General features: G+C 48.3%; 1 protein-coding gene across 5 annotated transcripts in view; it reads left to right on the top strand.

Moving 5' to 3' along the window:
* ARHGAP22 (Rho GTPase activating protein 22) overlaps positions 1 to 19,869 on the top strand; it is a 166,074-nt gene that overhangs the window by 23,944 nt on the left and 122,261 nt on the right. Inside the window, exon 1 of one of the 5 annotated variants that reach the window (XM_032312000.1) lies at positions 7,659 to 8,329. The exons of the other annotated variants lie outside the window; for them this stretch is intronic. Within the exon in view, the coding sequence (XP_032167891.1) occupies positions 8,296 to 8,329 (34 nt within the window). The 5' untranslated portion in view covers positions 7,659 to 8,295. Of the gene's footprint in view, positions 1 to 7,658; positions 8,330 to 19,869 lie in introns of those variants that run through there. 5 annotated transcript variants of the gene reach the window in all.

The raw sequence follows: 19,869 nt of genomic DNA, 5'->3' as shown, positions 1-19,869 counted from the left end.
GTGAGAGAACAGACACATGGGAGATGGGCCATCTGTGCTGAGTCAGGAGGATCAGGAAGTGAGAGAGAGGAGGAATATGGAAGCATAGGCTGAGAAGCATGATGTGGGCTCCAGCTAGAAGTCTGTGAGCTGCCAGTCACTGGAAGACAACCCAAACCAGCTGCAGCCAGAAAGGGGAATTTATCAGAGGTATGTTGGAGGTTTACAACATCTTTTGAGACCTGAAGATCTAGGCTTGTAAGATGGACAAGAGTGACGGTGGCTCTAGAGGGCCAAAAAGCGAGAAGCACAAGGATTCTTTTCTTATGGGACAGCATGGCTGGATACCTCCCCCATACTGGAAGGGAGCCCTGTCACAGCAGACATTGTCACTGCAGCCAGTGCTAGGAAGTCCATTCAAACCCTCTCTCAGACTTTTTGTGATGTTCAGGATTAGAATAAAAACCAGGCAGGGGCATCTGGTGGGCTGAGCCTCCGTCACCTGACCACATCTGGCTGCCTACAGGGACACAGCAGATCTATTCCTTATGGTGTCCAAAGAGGGAGATGGCAGAAGATTGCCCCACGATAGGAAGGGGCTAGATATTGTGTAGCACCTGAATAAGTTCCCTTCTCCCATAACAAATGAAGAAAAGAAGAGGTATCATTTTAAAAGCAGAGGACTCTCGAGTAGTTTTATTAACTTGGAGAGAAGAGCCAGTGAGGGAGGGAGGGATTAAAGATGCAAGAGGAGGAGAAATGTCTAGAAGAGCAGAGGGAGATTCTGTGCCAGGGGGAGGGGGCGGTCAGCCCAGAGGAGATGCACAAGGGGCGGCGCTGGTTGTGCGGGGGAGGAATCCTGACTTTGGGGAGAGGTGTGAGTTGAGAGAGAAGGCATCTGGGAAACTTCCGTTCTTTCCATCTGTCCCAAACCCTGGCTTTCCACAACAAGCAGGTGTTTTCACGAGGGAGAAGACTTGTTTTCCAATAATGCAAAACTGACCAAATTGGTGAGTCATCACTTTCTAAAATCTGACTCTTTAGGGAGTGGAAAACATTTCAGACCTTCTTCCTTGCTGCATCCAAGTGAGGACAGGTTTTGCCATTTGAGTCTGGGCAGGCAATAGCCTCACCACTGGGTCCCCCGCCCCTACTTCAGGAAAATGGTGACAGCTCCTTGGAACCTCAGTACATTGTATTTCCAAGACTCAGAACCCTATTAGTGAAGGTGCATTTCCCTCTTTCCTCTCAGGCTCTGCCAAAAGCAGGAGCTCAACAGGCAATCCCGCCTGGCCGAGGGTGTCAGATCTGTGGGCTGGGGTCCTTTTTACCCCTCCCCTAGTGCCTCGGGGGACCCCACCTACTCACAGCAAGGCTGTCCCACTGTCAGTTCCACACACTCCCTAATAGAAGTTTTCCCTTCCAAGAATCTCACAGTGAGAACTTGAAGCTCGATAAAATCTTTATCTAAAAGCTGCCTGATTAAATGGGGAGCTCAGACACTTGGCCAAGTAGATTTTTAAGTGAGTGGTATTTGTCTGAGCCCAACATTTACAGAGACTTAAAAAATGAGGCCTTTGAGTTCCATAAACCCCTGTGTGGTAACTGCCAGAGCCCACTTCGAGAAAGGACTCACTGGTCAACTGCAGGGAGTGGGATCAATCGACAACCCCTGGTTATCAATCTCAACTTTCAAGCCAACTTCATGCTGTTCTTGGAGGGGGGCACAATGATGGTCAAGGTCATGGTCTTCTTGAGGAGGCCCCCAGCCAATGAGCAAAAGGCAACGGTACACAGGTCTGACCCCCTCCACCCAAGTCAGACCCTCTACTAGGCCCTTTGGGTTTTTTTTTTAGATTTTATTTATTTGACAGAGATCACAAGTAGGTAGAGAGACAGGTGGGGTGGGGGGTGGGGAACAGGCTCCCCACTGAGCAGGGAGCCCAATGTAGGGCTCCATCCCAGGACCCTGAGACCATGACCTGAGCCAAAGGCAGAGGCTTAACCCACTGAGCCAACCAGGCACCCTGGCTCTCTGCTTTGGAGCTCCCCAGAATGTTGGCGGAGATGCTCTTGTTTGCTTGGTGCTCCCATGCTCCCCTCCCACTCGTGAACAGGTGTTAATTCCCAATAAAACTCTTATCTTAGCATCTGTCCTAGAGAACCCAGGCAGCATACCAGTCACTCATCCATCGCACACAGCAAGCACCCCTGTCCCTGACATCAGCTGCCTAGACATTAGCCTGTCCTAAGTTGAAGGCGAGGTGTGACAAGTGTGACAGTGTAAGTTGGAACAGAAGGCTGTGTTTTCTGAACCCACTTGGTAACCCAGGCCCCCTCTGCCCTGATGTCAGGGCTGCAGAACTCTAGAAACCATGCCCAGAGGCTTTAAGTCACAACCGAGGGGCTTTCCAAGCAGTCTCCGAGTTCTGGTCTCTACTCTCTTGTCTGGGTGGTTTTGCAATGCCCAGTCCTGGATTCTGCATCGTTGTCCTTCTGACTCTCTGGCCAGGAGCCTAGGACACCAAAGACCCAGAAAACTAGGGGTCCAGGCTCTAGACCCATTCTGGGGGCCTGGGCTGTGTATGCGAGGCTGTACCCTACACTGAGGTGTATGAACGGGACTGAAATGAGAAGCCAGGTGAAACATTTGAAGGAGGCATTGGGCCAACGGCAGAGGCAGACTTTAGACCTAAGGCCACAGGACTGTGGGAGCGCAAGCAGGGAGAGAGGCCCAGAAGCACCCAAGTGCCCTCAGGCAAAACCAAGGATATACTCAGAGCACTAGCAAGGCCAGGCCACCAAAGCGGCAGAAAAGTTCACCTTTGATGAATCCCACACAATTGTGCAATTAAAAACCCTAGAAAGAATACTTTAAATTCAGCATACTCTTAAGTTTTGTTTATAGTTTATATTTAAATTATGGGTTATCATATTTAAATTATGGGTTAATTTTTAAATTATGGGTTGATTTTGGGTAATAATTATGGGTAATTTAAATTTTATATATTTAAATTATGGGTCAGGTCTTCATCAGCCCTGGCAAGAGGCCTTTTAGAAGGTTCCTGTGGCCTCAGGCATGAGGGATGAGGAGATAGTAAAGGTGCTGGACTCTGACTGTGGTCACTGAGCAGGGACGGGACACTGAAACAGTGTCCAAAGGGAAGCATCAACGTCTGGTAGGCAAAGAGGGGCAGGCGGAGGATATACGTGGTGGAAGGTCAGCTGGAGTCATGACGAGGACCAGCTGGCTCATGGCTCTCCTCCTAGCCATCTAAGATGTTTCTAGGTTGACACTGGGGCTTGGCCTCACTCAGTCATTCAGGGTCTCAGACCACAGGACCTCGGCCGCCTCCTGCATGGGCCTTCCAGGTGGCCCCAGAAAAGGGAGACAAGCCTGGAGGAGTGTTGGAGGGAGGAGTCCTATAGGCCAGGCCTAGAAGCTGCCTCATCACGTCTGCTCAGAAACAATATCTAGGACAGTCACACAGAGCTGCAAGGAGCCTGGGAAAGACAGGGCATCTGGACATGTCCAGGAAGGAGACAAGGACAGAGCTGGTGCAGAGCTTGCCTCTTCTGCCCTCAGCAAGGAGTCAACCGTTGGGGGGCATACAAGGTCGACAGGGTAGGGCATGGACAGGGGTGGGCTGGCAAAAACACCTCACGACTGGCTCTCTGGAAGGCAAAAAAATTTAAGTCTGAATTGATAACGTGTTTCCTTGATGTAAATACTCCCACCACCGTCCATTTCAAACTACCAGCATGATCCCTGAACGAGGAGCTGCCAAGAGATGTGCGATTGAAACCCAAAAAACAGATGAATTAGGGTTCTTGAGAGAAACGGAACACACAGGAGAGAGCTATATATATATATAAGAACATATACATATTTATGCATACGGAGGTACTGTATGTTATAGAAGCTGAAAAGTCCCAAGATCTATAGTTTACAAGCTGGACACTAACGAAGGTTGTGTAGTTCTAGTTCAAAGGCCAGCAGGCTCAAGACCCAGGAAGAGCCAATTTTCAGTTCTAGCCCCAAAGACAGGAGAAAAAAAAAACCCAATGTCCTGGCTGAAGGCAGTCAGGCCGGAGCGTTCCCTTCTATGCATGGGAAGGTGAGGTTTTTCATTCTTTTCAGGCCCTCGACTGATTGGGTGCGACCCACCCACACCAGGAAGGGCAACATGCTTTATTCAGTCTACTAATTCAAATGCCAATTTCATCCAGAAACACCTTCACATTGACACTGAGAGTAATGCTTGACCAAATGTCTGGCTGGGTGCCCCATGACCCAGTTAGAATGACAAACAAAGTCAACCCTCACAATAGTATTTTCACTGCGTGATACAATAGGTGCAAATGACCTTGAGAATGTAGAAAGTACTAAAATGTAGTAAAATAATTAGTAAGTGATGTGAGTTGGGTAGGCATTCCGTTTTTAATCTGATTCAGTTCACTGTAGGTTTATGTAATGTAATCTCCAATGATGCCTGCGTTAAAATCACAAAATTCCTGAAAACTTAGCAATCAGCTCTCATTGGCTTTTGTTCTGGCTAGCTGTTCCAGCACACCACAGGGATGGGCAGGAGTGACACACCAGAGAAATGGAACCTCAGCCTTCTGGCAACAGGGACAGAGAGCAGTCGAAGCAGGAAGTCAGGGGACACTGGTGCTGGTGAGCACTGCGCAGGCATCTCAGACCCAGGGGAGCACTGTTTTCTCCCTCTGCCTCTGGAAGAGCACCCCCTATCCTCTCTGCAGGTTCTGGAATAGGGAAGCCGGGTCCTGCTATCTAGATGACATCTTGGTAAAAAAACAGAGGAAGGCTCGCCCTCCTGGTAGCAGCAGATCCCTCTAATAGTGCAAGAACACACAGCTTTGTCAGCGTTAGGGTTCCAGCCCACTCCCCCCTCTACTGGACACCTTTGTACAGTGAACAGGCTGTAACCATACCTGTGGCTCCATGTGGAATGGAGCAGTCTCCCATTGAGACTTGGGGGGGGGGGACCCTTTTCCACTTTCTGACTGGGAGACTGGCAACACGTGCCCCTGTCTAGGAAGAAGACTCCCTTGGGGTGACAGCAGGCAGTGACTGCCTCTGATGTCCCCGGGCTCAAAGATATGCAATTATCTTGTAAAGTAGTGGTTCTCAACCCTGGCCACTTGCTGGATCACCCGAGGAGCTTTTATGACTCCCAATGACCAGTGCACATGCCAGACTAAACAGGACCCAATGGCCAGCACACATGCCAGACTAAACAGGACCCAATGGCAGATGGGACACAGAAATTAGTTGTCAAAACTCCCCAATGTGCAGCCAGGGTTGAGAACCACTGACCTGAAGCAGAGCTGGAGGTGGCCGGTGATATTGATGGGTGACCACCCGTCCAAGAGGTGTGCCTTCCAGCATCCGCCTTTGGAGAGTTCTGCCCTTCCAACACTCCTACTCACCCTTCAACGCCTGGCCAAGTCTGGCTCACAGTGGCCTCAGAAAATGCCAGGCTGGAAACTGGGGGAGACCCAGGACCACTGCTGGGGAGGCAGTGCCATGTGGGCAGGGGCAAGGCCATGGGGAGAGGGCTGCCTTTCTACCTCTACTTCTGTGTGAGGCCTGTATTTTCCCTTTGTAAACTTGAGGAAGGAGGGGGCACTAATGTCCCTTCCAGCTGGACCCATCGTTCTCAGGTGCAGGGTCCAGACTAGCTCTTGCCCTGTTCCCAGCTTTACTTCTGGGTTTGAGCCCAGAGCCTCTGAGATTTTTTCCGAGTCTAACACTGATCCCAGGAAAAGCAGGCGGGTGAGCGCAGCGACTTAATGTCATTGGGGGAAACAGCTGCACAGGAAAAGCACCCGGGGGTGGTTTCTTAACCAAAACAAGTGTGAGTGGACCCAAACTAAGTCTTCAGGGCATTTTCCTGCCTCTGGTTTGGAGGACGTGGTCCAGGCTGCATTACTCACAGGGCTTCACGATTGCTCAAGACATTGTCACTGGCCACGGGACCTCACCCTGTGACCCTGATGTCAACATGAGATTTTCCAGATCTGTAGCCTCCCCAGTCCTCCCGGGTGGCCTGTGTCCCAGCCTGACCCGGCCTCTACCTGGCCTGAAAGGAGAAGGAGGGCAATTTGGTCATTCAGTAGTATTTCTTGGAGCTGTCCCTCAAGGCAGTATTCCTCACAGGGCTCATGGCCTGAGTCCAGCCTGAGGCTCAGGACTGGGAGTGCAGGAGGGGTGAGACACAGCTAAGAGCCCTGGGGAAGTGCTTAATGGCTCCTTCTGGTGGTAGAATCAGGAGAGTTTCAAAGGGACTTGCTCAGAATGATCAGGCTTATGCAACTGAAACTGTGGGAAAGGACACTCCTAGAAGAGGGAACCGCTGGTGCAAAGGCACGGGGGCACACAGGAGCTGCACAGTCACGTAGCATCAGCAGGAGATAGATCACAGATGAAGGCAGGGACTGTACCATGAAAGGCCTTGAATATTATCTCAAAATACGGATTCCTCTCTTCTGAGGGGTGGCTGAGGTCCGGAGAAAGGGACTGGATGCTGAGTAAAACAACATTGTCTCCATGGACTCTGCTTTCTTTGGGCCACCTGGCCATTGGACCCCCACATCCCAGTGAGTCCTTGACATCTCCAATTCTTCCCTCCTCTCTATATGCCAGACCCTGTCCTCTCTAACATGGATTGCTGCAGAGGCTAAACCACTAGCCTCCAGAACTTCTGGACATCCAGCTACGGGATTTGATCCCACATTAAAGCTTCATTTGGGGATCAGTGGGCATGGAGGCACTCTAGGGATCAGGGAGGGAGCAAGGCCATTCAAACAGAGCGGTCATCTTTCATGCTCCTCGTCTTCAATGGAGAGGACCACACAGCTCTCAGACTCGGAACAATCTAACCCCAGACACAAATCTCTAACACAGCACGTGGGGTCATTTCAGGGGCACAAAGACGATCCTCACCATCCAACAAGTTCACTGAGGACTCTCAAGCAAAAAACTGCTCCCAGGAGGTAGTTAGAATTTGGGAATTTAGAGAGACTGGCATCACAGAAAATCATCAACTGTAGACACTGTCCAGGGTTCCGATTCCTGTCCTGACAGTATTGTTTGACTTTGGGCAAGTTATTTAACATTTCTGTGCCTTATTTTCTTTATCTGAAAAGCCATGACATTAGCACCTGTCTCAGAGAATTGGAGAATTAAATGAGCTGCGGGATATGAAGTACTAGCCTTAACACCAGACACATAGCAGGCACCTAATAAATGATAGCTATTACTGCGATTGCATTTCTTGGGCAATTTTTAGGCCTTGAGGCTGAACTCCCCCTAAGCACCACTATGCACTCTTTAGAGTTATGCTAGTATTAAATGGAAACATGACAACTTGCAGATTCACTACTTGGTGAACAGTTTCTGAGACCCTACTGTGTGTGGGCCCCAAACTAAGTGCTTCACCTGCATTCTGATTGCTGTCACCGTGTTAAGGCAGAATAAACATCCTCAGGGGGCATCCCTCTGCTTGCTGGTTGCTGGACCCATCCCCAGAGGATGGGAATACCACCCAGGCCACCAGCTCGCCAGCTCAGCCTAAGACACACCTCTCTTTCACAGTTGAACAGTGAGCTCAGAAACCGCCTCCTAGCCAGCCCCCACCCCCACCCCCGCCGCCCATGGCTGGGGACATCAGGCAGAGCAGGTCGCATTGGACGGGCGGGGTCTCCCCTCTCTTCCAAGAGCGCTGGACGGGAAGGGGGTTGCTTGGCAGGACAGAAGGACAGGGCAGCGGCGTGGATTTCCAGCGGCTTTCCTTTGCCTGCAGCTCGCCGGACGGGCCCTCCCCGCTCAGTGGGCGGATCCGCTCGGGAACCCAGAGCCTTCCAACCCGCCCGCGCGGCTGGGAACCCTCCTCGCGGACCCGCCCGTCTGCCCGCCACCGCCCGCCCCGCAGGGAGCAGAGCCCCACTCTCGGGGCTCCCGGATGGGTAGTGAGGCAGGCACCCCGGGGCAGAGGGGCAGCCATTCTGCCCCGCCCTGGCCCAGTGATTGATCAGCAGCCCTTATCGAGCCTTTTACTGGTTCGCTGGAATGGGAATTAATTCTGGGATGGATAAATAATGCATTGAGGTTTGTGTAGTCCAAGGCAAGCCATTGGTCAGCAGCAAGGAAAGGGAAACTCTCCTGTAAAGCCAGCAACCATGGGGGCTAGGGTGGGGCAGCAGGAGGGGCAGTTGGGCCAGAGGAAGAGAAAAGGGAAGTGGATGACAGCATGATCGGCCCAAGGACTCCAGCCTGGCGGCTTCTGGAATATGCTGAGCCCAAAGATCAGGCAAGCCAGGAGGGGTAAGTCCAACTTCCTGGGGCGGATCTGGGCATAGTGTGTGTCTCTTGGCTAACACGTGCAGACGCTGAGACGCTGCGGCACCGGGGGTGAGCTGAGGCAGGCATTCCAGGGGCATCCTCCTCATTGCCTGCCCAGTGAGGCTCCCAGGGTCTGTGGGTGTCAGACCAGAGCTGCTAGTGCCCAATGGCCATTTTAATGCTCTGGTCTGTGTGAGGGGGACCCTCACCCTATGGTCTGTGTTTTGCCGAGTTCCTGAGTTGCACAAAGTGACCAGGTGACAACTTCGGGAAAACTGTGTTCCTTTACTAAAAAGGAAACGCTCAATGCTCGTGATTTGCCCCAGCAGCCAAGCAGAAGTGGCCCTCACTAGGGAGGGCCATGTCCTGGCTTCTGGAGACGGCCAGGTCCAAGGGGGAGTCCTCGCTCTTGTGGCCTGGGAGGGTGCTGGGTAGAGCCTTCGGGAGCTGCCCAGGGCTGGGCTGCAGAAAACAATTCCTTGGGCAGGCCAGAGGCAGGCGGGCGCCCCCATGGGGAGAACTCCCAGGAGGCGGCACCGCCTCGAGATGAGAGTGCCGAGGGCATACATCTAGAAATAAGTCAGAGGTGGGAGTCTGGAGAATCTTGCTGGATGATCTTGTGGGACTGGGCTAGTGCCCACTAGCCAGCCTGTGTCCCTGCAGAGTGGTCTGGAGACCCAGGACAATTCCCTGGCCTAGGGACAGCATCACCCTAGGGACAGCAACTTCTTGGCCAGTGTCATTTTAGATAAGAACATCTGTCCTTTAAGAAAATAAAATGCGTCTTTGCAGGTGGCCAGTGTTTACGGAGGGCTGAGCCTCACTTTGGAGCAATGAGTATGAGGACAGGTGGTTTGGAGGCAGGTGGAACATCTGCCTGGGGAGCTTGGAAACGGCGTGTCTCACCTGGTATGTGTGCGACAGGAACCCTCCAGCCTCCTGTGGATCACAGGCAACACACCCATCACATTAGCTATTCACAGATGACTACGGGGTGAGCTGGCCCTCCAGAGCATGGTCACTACTGCCGGGACCCCTCTGTGGGTTGCTCCAAATGGATCATAGCCGTGGACCCCAGTGGACAAAAGAGGGTTATACATGACTCTGCTGGGTAGGAGTGCAATTTAGTGACCTGAGGGGTAGGAGTGCAATTTATTGACCACCTAAAGGGGTGCCTTTTGAGAAAACTTAAGTCCACCGCCCCAGCCTTGTCGAATGTATTAGCCACTGGCCGGATGTGGCTGTTGAGCCCTTGATATATGGCTAGTCCAAATTGAGAGACATACACACTAGATTTTGATGACTTGGCAGAAAAAAAGAATGCAAAATATCTTACTGATAATTATATTGCGTACAGGCTGAAATGACAATAGGTGGATATGTTGAGTTAAATAAAATATGTTATTAAATTTAATTTCACCTATTTTTAAAGCAACTACTGGAACTGCTATATTGTAAACTGTATTGTATTTATAAACTATTGATAAATAGTTACACATGTGACTCATATTATATGCCTGTTGTGTAGTGCTTGTCTAGAAAGAGGCTTCAGCAAAGGGGCTCTCAGGAAACCAGCCTTTGAAATCCCAAACTTTTTACAAGCAGTTGTCCTAGGTCATTGGTTCTCAGCCAGGTGTGATCTTGCCCCCTCCCCAGGGTACTTTTGGCATTGTCTGGAGACATTTTTGGTAGTTCCAACTGAAGGGCTACTGGCTTGTAGTGGGTAGAGAACAGGGACAAAACTGAACATCCTACAAAGCAGAGGACAAGCCCGCAATAAGAATTATCTGGCCCCAAATGTCTATGGCCCTAAGGTTGAGGAACGTTTCACTTGATGATATTATCTGGTAAGATACAGTAAAAGATGGTGTTTATGGTGCCATAAGTCAGCCCACCACTTACCCACAAAAATGTATGTTCATAAACTATGATAAGAAGCGTTCTAGGAGCATCTACTACAAGTGTAGCATCCAGAGGAAGTGTGAGGTCTTTGGGCTGTGAGCTGGGAGGTGACAGGGAGCTAACTAGGCAAAGAATGGTGGAAGAACAAGACCATGTTGCAAGCAGGGCGCGGCACGGGTGGGTGCCTTGGGAGGGGCGGGAGCATGGTAATAGGAGTTGGGAGCTGGGGGCAGGGAGGGGCAGCAGGCACAGCACGGGGCTGGGACCAGGTCTGGAACTGGCTCGTGTTAAGGTCAGGCTTGCAGCTTGTTAAGGAATAGTTCTCCCTGGGGACGTTTCTGGAGAAATACAGACCAAGTTTTTGTGCGTGTGTGTGTGTGTGTGTGTGTGTGTACCATTAAGTAATTGGGCCGTGGTAGAAGTGGTAAAAAGAAGAGCACACCTCAAAATTCATCCCCCTCTCATTGAACATTTTAGGAGCAGGGCAGGATACATGTCATAAACACAGCGAGTCAGAGTACGCAGATCACAGCCCTTGGTATCCAGACACCGCCTTGTCGCAACCATCCATATTCCAGATAGACCTCCAGGCAATATCGCTACGTGGATATGCTAGGTTGCACGAAAAAGACTGGGGTGGCTTTCTGAGATAGTTCATAAAATCAGACTCAGCCAGCTCAAAAGCCTCTGGGGTCTGGCCCAAACGCTGCTCGGAGATAGGGACTCCCCAGGGACCCTTCTTCAGAGGCATATTGGCTGTTAAATTCCTGGCAGACCCCCATCAGGCCAGCCCTGAGTGAGCACGCAAAGGCTGCTAACACCCTGACAGCTGTGCTCAGTTCTCCTTTCTAAGAAGGGGGAGATGTCAAGATCAAGACCCTCCCAAGGAAAACCCTATTGTCCTTTACCAGTACATAGAACTAAGATTGTTCGATTTTCATGCCCCGACCACGCTCAGTTTCTAAGAAGTTAGAGGCTAAAGAGGCAGGTGTCGGTATGTGGACACACACACATGGAGAAGGCAATTCAAAAAAACAGGCACCCAAACTAGCTGGAAGTGGCTCAGAACAGACAGGTCAATTCAAATAGTGTGCTTGCATTTAAGTGCAGCATGAAATTCAGACTGATGTCAGGAAGGTGGTCCAGATTCCCTCAAATCAACGTGCATCAGCCATTAATACAATAAGTGATTTTAACTCACCATTGTTTGCTTAGGACCAGTTCACACTCATCCTAGCTAGTCATGGCCTATTGGGTCCAGGCTGTTTGGAGCCAGATGTGTTTCCCTGCTTTACCCCTGGGTCCAGAGGTCTCTTCCAGAGACACTTTCCTATTGCTTTGCCCCAGCAAGCTCCTCCTCTACTGAGTCCCATTTCCATATTCCCAGAGTAGAACTAGAAGAGATAGTTTACCCCTGCCTTTACCAGTTTTCCCAGAAGAAAAATAAGATAAATTCACTAAAACTCTTTGAATGTATTACATATACAATGGAGCAAGTCACAAGTCTGTGTGCTTTATGACATGGTAAAAGTTGTGATTTCTTTTTCAATATAGAAAATAAAAATGTAGAGCAGGTACCTTCTCTTCTGGGAATAAGAGAGGAAGAGCATCGGAGCCTCATGTCATTCCCTCAGGCCCACTACCATGTTCACATGGCCTAGGCCCACATCCTAGGCCTTCCCCACTCCCTCCTCTGCTCACAGAGTCCCTGGGAGCACCTGGTTAGAACGAGACCTGATTCCCCATCTCTCCAGCCACAGTCAGAACAGAGCCCCAAAATACTTGACCCTGATGCAGCCCCAGCTGGCTGGGTTGGTTCCCCTTTCTGAAATTCCACTGTAATCGGACTTGGGTCTTCAGAGACTGGTGTGTTCTGTCAGTCTTGAGTGAAGCTTATTCCTCTGGCCTTTCCCTAGTCCACAAGGATGAGGAATGCGGGGCAGCCCTGTTGCTTTATCCAAAGAGCTCTGGACTCTGCCTGTCTCACTTATCCTCCTGCCTCACCCACCCTCAGCCATCATCATCTCTCACCTGGACTTTGGCAGTAAGACTGCCTCACTCCTACCCACCCTCATCCGTTCTCCAATCCAAAGCCAGGGCTATGTTTTCATGTGTAAATCTAGGCATACATTCATCTCCAGCCTCTTCCCCAATGTAGAATCCTTCAGTGGCTTCCCCATTGCTCCTTGGGGTAAAGTCCAAACCCTTACCATGGCCCACAAGACCCCCCTTACAGTCTAGCCAGTGGCCACCTCTCCAGGCTCCTCTCACTCTCCAGGCTCCAGCCACATGGGCCTTCTTCCCGTTCTTCAGCTGTTCCCCCGGCCTCCTACCACAGGGCCTTAGCACACCATTTTCCCTGCCTGGAATGCCTCTCCCTTCTCTCTGTCTCTCTCGCTATCTCTGTCTCTCTCTCTGTCTCTCCCTCTTTTTTTCCCTCTCCTCCCTACACACAGGCATTCCTTGACTCCAACTCACCTTCCAGTTCTCAGTTCAAGTGTTGCCATCCAGGGAAGTCCTCCCATATACCGCAATCTAAGCAAGGTTCTCTGCTGCAAGCTCTCCCTTCTTTACAGCATTTACCTTGGATTAGAGTTGTACACTCCCAGATGGAATGATCTGATGGATATTTGTCACCCCACTGGACTGAGTTCCACGAGGGCAGGAACCATTTCTGGTTTTGAATATCATTATACTTCAATATCAGACACCTGAAGGAACTCAGTACATATATTTTGAATGGAGGATGGATGGATGCATGGGTGGTAGGGAAAGCATTAGCCTGGGAGGTGGAAGCACTGTCTGCCCTACTAATCCAGGTCCTTGGGAAAGTCAGCCCCCTCCCCCAACTGATTTATATAGTGCAAATACTTTCCCTATGTGTTGCGTGCTTTTTACTTTTTTATCAGGGTTTTTTTCCCACAGATGAACATCAGTTTTTAATTTTTATGTCACTATCTTATCAATATTTTCTGTCAGGGTTTCTGCCTTTGTTTAGAATATTTCAAAATAAAATTGATGTTGCTATGAAGGCGGCCCCTTCTTTTAGCAGAAATCATGGAACTCATGGGCCATGTTACAGCAGCTCTAGCCATCAGTGTCTTGGAAGCCTTGATGAATGGGCAGAGCCTGGTCAGTCCTTTGGTGATAGACAAAGAAAGCTCTAGAAGACAAAGTACTTTGAGTGAACTCATTGTTCTTGATTTTCCCCATAGGAAAGTAAACCATCATTTACTATGTGTCCTCCATGCTCGAGGAATCTCTACTGTACTTCATGAATTCTCATAACCACACTATGAAGGGGCATCAGTGCTCCCATGTTAGCAGATATGGAAAGAGCATCATAGGGGCCCTGCCCACAAGTGGCGGCATGTACTCATGTCTTTCCGATGCCAAGGCTTCTGACCTCTCTCCCTGACCCAGGGCAGGGATCCACACCAGCCAAAGACCATGGTCGGTAGCCCTGCATGTCCCAGGTGGGATGGGAGTGGGGGGGAGAGTATAGATCCTTCCAGTCATAAGATGCAGTCATTTGTTTTTATTTTTATTTAATTTTTAATTTTTAAAGCGTGTTAAACTAACATATAGTATTATACTAGTTTTAGGTGTATAATATAGTGATTCAACAATTCTATACATTACACAGTGCTCATCGCTCTAAGTGTCCTCTTAATCCCCTTCACCTGTTTCAGTCGTCTTCCTTCCCACCTCCCCTCTGGCAACCACCAGTTTGCTCTCTCTACTTAAGAGTCTGGTTTTTTGTCTCTTTTTTCTTTGTTCATTTGTTTTGTTTCTTAAGTTCCACATATGAATGAAATCATGGTATTTATTCTTCTCTGACTGACTTATTTCACTTAGCATTATACCTTCTAGATGCCTCCATGTTGTTGCAAATGATAACATTTCATTCTTTTTTATGGCTGAATAATATTCCTGTGTGTGTGTGTGTGTGTGTGTGTGTGTGTGTGTGTATCTGTATGTGAGTATCTGTGTGTATATATATGTATACACATCTTCTTTATCCATTCATCTATTCATGGACACTTGGGTTGCTTGCATATCTTGGCAATTGTGAATAATTTTGCAATAAGCATGGGGGGCACATATCTTTTCAAATTAGTATTTTTACTTTCTTTGGAGAAATATCCAGTAGTAAAATTACTGGATCATATGGTAACTCTATTTTTAATTTTTTGAGGAAACTCCAGACTGTTTTCCACTGTGGCTACACCAGGTTGCATTCCTAACAACAGGACACGAGGGTTCCTTTTTCTCCACATCCTTACCAACACTTGTTTCTTGTGTTTTTGATTTTATCCCTTCTGACAGGTGTGAGGGGATAGCCCATTGAGATTTTGATTTGCATTTCCCTGGTGATCAGTGATGTTGAGCATCTTTTCATATGTCTGTTGGCCATCTGGATGTCTTTGAAAAAATATTCATGCCTTCTGCCATTTTTAATTAGGTTATTTGCTTTTTTGGTGTTGTGATGATATTTTTAAGAAGATGCTCACTGCATATGAACACATGGAGATTAAATTTAGACAACTATTGGAATATTTAAGGTTGAATTATTAATATGTAGTAGGAAACTCTGCAAATGAAAAGAAGCAAGATAATTATGAACTCCAGGGAAAGCCAGTGATGCATAAAAGGAAAAATTACTACAATATACTACATAGCTCAACTGGGAATAGCAGTTACATAGTGAAAATTAATAATGCAAATTTGGCATGTTGAACAAACCAAAATTACAATATAACTATGATGGGAGGATGGAGTGGGTACTTGTGTATGATGGGGCCAGGGGAGTCAAAGAAATAAAATCCTCACTTTCCATCATGATAGGTCAACAAATAATACTTAAAAAAGAAAAATCAAGAAGTGAGTTGGCATAAAAACAAATATTTAAGTCAGTGCAACAGGATAGAGAGCCCAGAAATACACCCAAGCATGTATGGCCTATTAATTTATGACAAAGAAGTCAAGAATATAGGATGGGGAAGGGAGAGTCTCTTCAGTAAATGGGGAAAACTGGACAGTCACATGGAAAAGAACAAAACTAGACCATTTTCTTGTACCATTTAGAAAAATCATCTTGAAATGGATCAAAGACTAAGACCTGGAGCCATAAAACTCCTAGATGAAAACGTAGGTGGTGAGCTCCTTGATGTTGGTTTTGGTGATGATTTTTTTTTTTAATTTGACACCAAAAGCAGAGGTAACAAAAAACAAAAACAAAAATAAATGCGGGACCACATCAAACTTAAAAGCTTCTGCACAGCAAAAGAAACCATCAACAAAATGAAAATGGGAGACACTATTTGCAAATCATGTATGTAATAAGGGCTCAGTATCCAGTATATATAAAGAGCTCACACAATTTAATAGCAAAAAAAAATAAAATCCAAGCAATTCTATTTAAAAATGGGCAGAGGAACTCAATACAGACATATTTAAGACATACAATCGCCAATTGTATGTCTGATCGCCAGTCAGCAGAATTTATGTCAGGGAAATGCAGATCGAAACCACAAGAAATACTGCCGCAGACCTGTTAGAATGGCTATGGTAGGGCGCCTGGGTGGCTCAGTGGGTTAAGCCACTGCCTTCAGCTCAGGTCTTGATCTCAGGGTCCTGGGATCGAGTCCCCCATCGGGCTCTCTGCTCAGCAGGGGGCCCGCTTCCCTCTCTCTCTCTCTCTCTCTGCCTGCCTCTCCATCTACTTGTGATCTCTCTCTGTCAAATAAATAAATAAAATATTAAAAAAAAAAAAAGAATGGCTATGGTAAAATAAACAAACAGAACCCAAGAGATAGCGAGGATATGTTGTCTTCAGGGAAGGTGTGGGGAAAAGGGAACCGTGGCACACTGTTGTTAGGAATGTAAGTTAGTACAGCCAGTAAAAACAGCATGGAGGATCCTCCAAAAATTAAACAGAGAACTACCATAGGATCCAGCAACCCCACTTCTGAGCCTATATGCAAAGGAATTGAAAATGGGATATCAGAAGCATCTCTGCCCTCCTGTGTTCACTGCAGCGTTAGTCACAACAGCCAAGATATAGAAGCAACCTAAGTGTCCATCAAAGGATTAATGGACAAAGAAGATGTGGTGTGCAGAAAGATACAGTGGATTATTACTCAGCCATGAGAAAGAAATCCTGCCATTTGTGACAACATGGACTGACCTTGAGAACATTGTGCTGAGGTCAGAGAAAGACAGATACGACATGGTGTCACTTATATGTGGAAACTAAAAAGGGCAAACTTATAGAAACAGAGAGTAGATAAGTGGTTGCCAGGGATGGGGGGGGGGGGACATGGTGGAGGGGTGAGTAGGGAGAGTTTAGAAAAAGGGTGCAAACTTTCTGCTATAAGACAAAGAGGGTCTGAGGATCTAACGTAAAACACAGTGTCATAGTTGGTGACACTATATGGTGTAAATGAAATTGGCTAGCAGAGTAGAACTGGCGTGTACTCTCCCACACAAAAGAAAGAAATATATGATGTGATGAGTGGGTTCATCAACTAGATGGGTGAGTCAAGGGGAAAAAATGGCAATGAATGAATACTGTTAGAAATGTAGAGGTAAATAAAAGGGCCAAACTAAAAAGGATGACTGCCTCCTGGGGTTGGGGAATGGGAGGTAATAGAAGAACAGGAGACTGCCAATTTTCACACCAAGGTTTGTAGGACCACTTGAAATGGTTGGTTGAAGAGTGATAGCCCAGAGATCACATAACCTCATATCAGTTCAGGCTAGAAGATTGCTCTGAAGGGATGACCATGAGGTTCCCAGACCTCCTCTGATTGCTTGGTTCTGAATAGTGTGGCCTTCCAGGATATGCCCATGGTGACTCCATCCTGCTCCCCTGCCCAAGCTTGTCCACTGATGGCTCCCTAAGACAGAGCACTTCCATGGCCCTAAGAGTTGGATGGCAAAGGAACAGTAGCCTACTTAAGTGACGTAGTATCTGGCTTTTCCTAAGGCTCAGAGAGAGGATCTAGGGCTGGGAGGGGGGTCAGGGATGTGGTCTAGAAGAACAGTTTCTGGAGAGTAGAACTGGGGTCTGGGCCAGAGGCCAGGTAGGGACTAAGGATGCAGACAGCAGGTTTTGCTGCGGAAGGAAGGCCACGACAGGCTCGCACAGTGGTCTCCTTATTCTAGGCCAGGCTCCAGTATCCCACTACTCAAGGCTGTCACCTTCCCCAGTGGTTCAAGTGCCCAAGCCTACATTTTCTCTACCACTGGCTGAGCCTTCTACCCCCCACCCGGAAGACTGAGCTCTCTCCTATCTCTCCTCCCAGAAGTTTGCTCAGAAATAGAATGAAGGGGGCACCTGGGTGGCTCCATCAGTTAAGCATCTGCCTTCAGCTCAGGTCATGATCCCAAGCTTGGGAGCCCCTTTTCAGGCTCCCTGCTCAGCGGGGACCCTGCTTTTCCCGTTGCCTGCCCCTCCCCCTACTTGTGTTCTCTCTCTCTCTCTCTCTCTCTCTGCTTCTCTCTCTCTTTCTCTCTCAAATAAATAAATAAAATCTTTTTAAAGAATGAAATAAAATGAAGCTGCAAAGTCCCCCTAGATGAACCAAAAGTCTAGGACCAGCCTCAAGGACCTGGTCAGAGGAAGTAAAATTCCCAATTTGAGAATCTTTGGACAATAGTGGCCTCAAAGTACATTGCAGCCTGATTTTGTGACTACTGCTTATGGTAGGATTTTCATGATTCATTTCTAATGTTTTCCTAATTTTTTTAAATCAAAGCATAATTCACATATAGTAAAATGTCCAGATCTGTAGTGTATAGCTCTGACCACCACCCAGGTCAAGACACAGAGCCTTTCCTTTAACCCCAGAAAGTTCCCTCCTCTTTCCCCATCCCTCTTCACTCTCCTCACAGCCAGACAACCAGACACTCTTCTGATTTCTATCACCATGGAAAGAAGTCATGGTATAGTGGTTTTGCCTATCCTTAAATTTCATATAAATGGAATCATAGGATATGACTCTCTCATTACTAACACATCAAAGGCCCCAGAGAGCCTTTGCACTTTCTTCTCCAGGGAAGGAAGGCAGGAAAGTCAGAAAATGTCTGCCAAGCAATCAGCATGTGCCTTATACCAGCCCTGTGAGTCACGGGAGAAAATGGAAGCAAGATAGTTTAAGTAAAATGCTCAAAATCACGCCACTGATAAAATAAAAAACAGCTTAACCACAGAACTCTGAGGCTCAAGAAGCTCCCTTCCCGCCATACTGGCCTGTCCAAAAGTGGGGACTGGGTGGTGTCACCGAGTTGCGTGGACCCCAGAGATGATAGGCTATGTGATCCCTGGGAAGCACCTGTTTCCATGGTATTCACAGTGCCATCTCCAGGTGTGGGGACAAAAACAGAAGATGAGGTCATGCCATCCACTTTGTCCTGGTGTGTCTCAGATTTGTTCAGCTGGAAAGCACCCTGGCTGAGCAGCAGGCTGGTAGAAAAGGGGAAGGACTCTGGATTTGGGAAGAAGAGAGTGGGTATCCTGTGGAAGGGCCTTCATGAGTGGGAAGCAGCATGGTGGGCTGCGGGTGCAAAGGTGTGTGTTGGGTCCCAGCGGGCCTGGCCCCCTGCATGCCTGCTGGTGCTGAGGAATTCCAGCCTTGGCTGCTATTTTATTTCAGATCTCCACATTTCTGACCAATTAGCCAGCTGGAATACTGCAGACTCAGATGCCTTCACCTCCCTGATCACACAAGGAGTCACACATAGATTCAACTTTGTGCGCTGGCCGGTATTTAATAATAGCAATAACCATCACTCGTGTCTATTGACCTCATGTAACCATGCTTTAGAACAAGGGCAACTCATGAAGCAACCTTCTTTGCAACCATCCTAGAGTGGGGGGTGGGGGGCAGGCCTGCCCCTGTCCCTGCCTGGGTAAGGCCCCGTGACAACTCTGGCCACTCTTGGGTGATGACTTGCCCTAGAGCCACTTTCATTTGCAAAATGCAAGACCACTTCAATATTTCCACATCCTTCCCAGGGCTACAGAGCTGATTTTTGCCGACCTCTTTGAAAGTGTGCCTCTCGGTCTGGTCCTCGTGTAGGAGATCATATCTCTCAAGTCTCGCCTGGCTGGAGTTTCCATCTCTATGTCCTGTGACAACTACCATCTATGAAATCTCCTTTCATCTTCAAAAGACCCTTAGTCTTTTGAAGAGAGATCACCATTGCCCCATTTGTCAGATGAGGAAACTGAGTTCCAGAGAGCTAAAAGAACTTGCAGCCAGGAGTGGCAGTGCTGGGATTCAAAACTCAAAGGCTCTTGAACGCCATTGTACACTTCCTTATTTATGTTGTAGGGCCCTCTCCAGGCAGCAGGAAAGGAAAGCCTTCTGAGGCAGAGAAAGCCTCATGTGTCAAGACCAAGGGCGCATGTGCTGGGCAAGCTATGAGCCCCCAGCTATGACGGCAATGTAAGAGGGCAGGGTGAAAATGGTAATACATCCCAAGGAAGAGACCCATCCCATATCCAGGTAGGGCTTAAATAAGGGAGTGACGTGGCCGGAGGGAGCATTAGGCACTGATACTCACTGCAGTGTGGGCAGTGTGTCTGTAGGGAGTGGCTGAGGGCAGGGAGA

This window comes from Mustela erminea, chromosome 14, assembly GCF_009829155.1.
Source record: "Mustela erminea isolate mMusErm1 chromosome 14, mMusErm1.Pri, whole genome shotgun sequence".
Lineage (NCBI taxonomy): Eukaryota > Metazoa > Chordata > Mammalia > Carnivora > Mustelidae > Mustela > Mustela erminea.
Note: the sequence above shows the minus strand (reverse complement) of the source record. Positions and strands in the feature narration are given on the sequence as shown.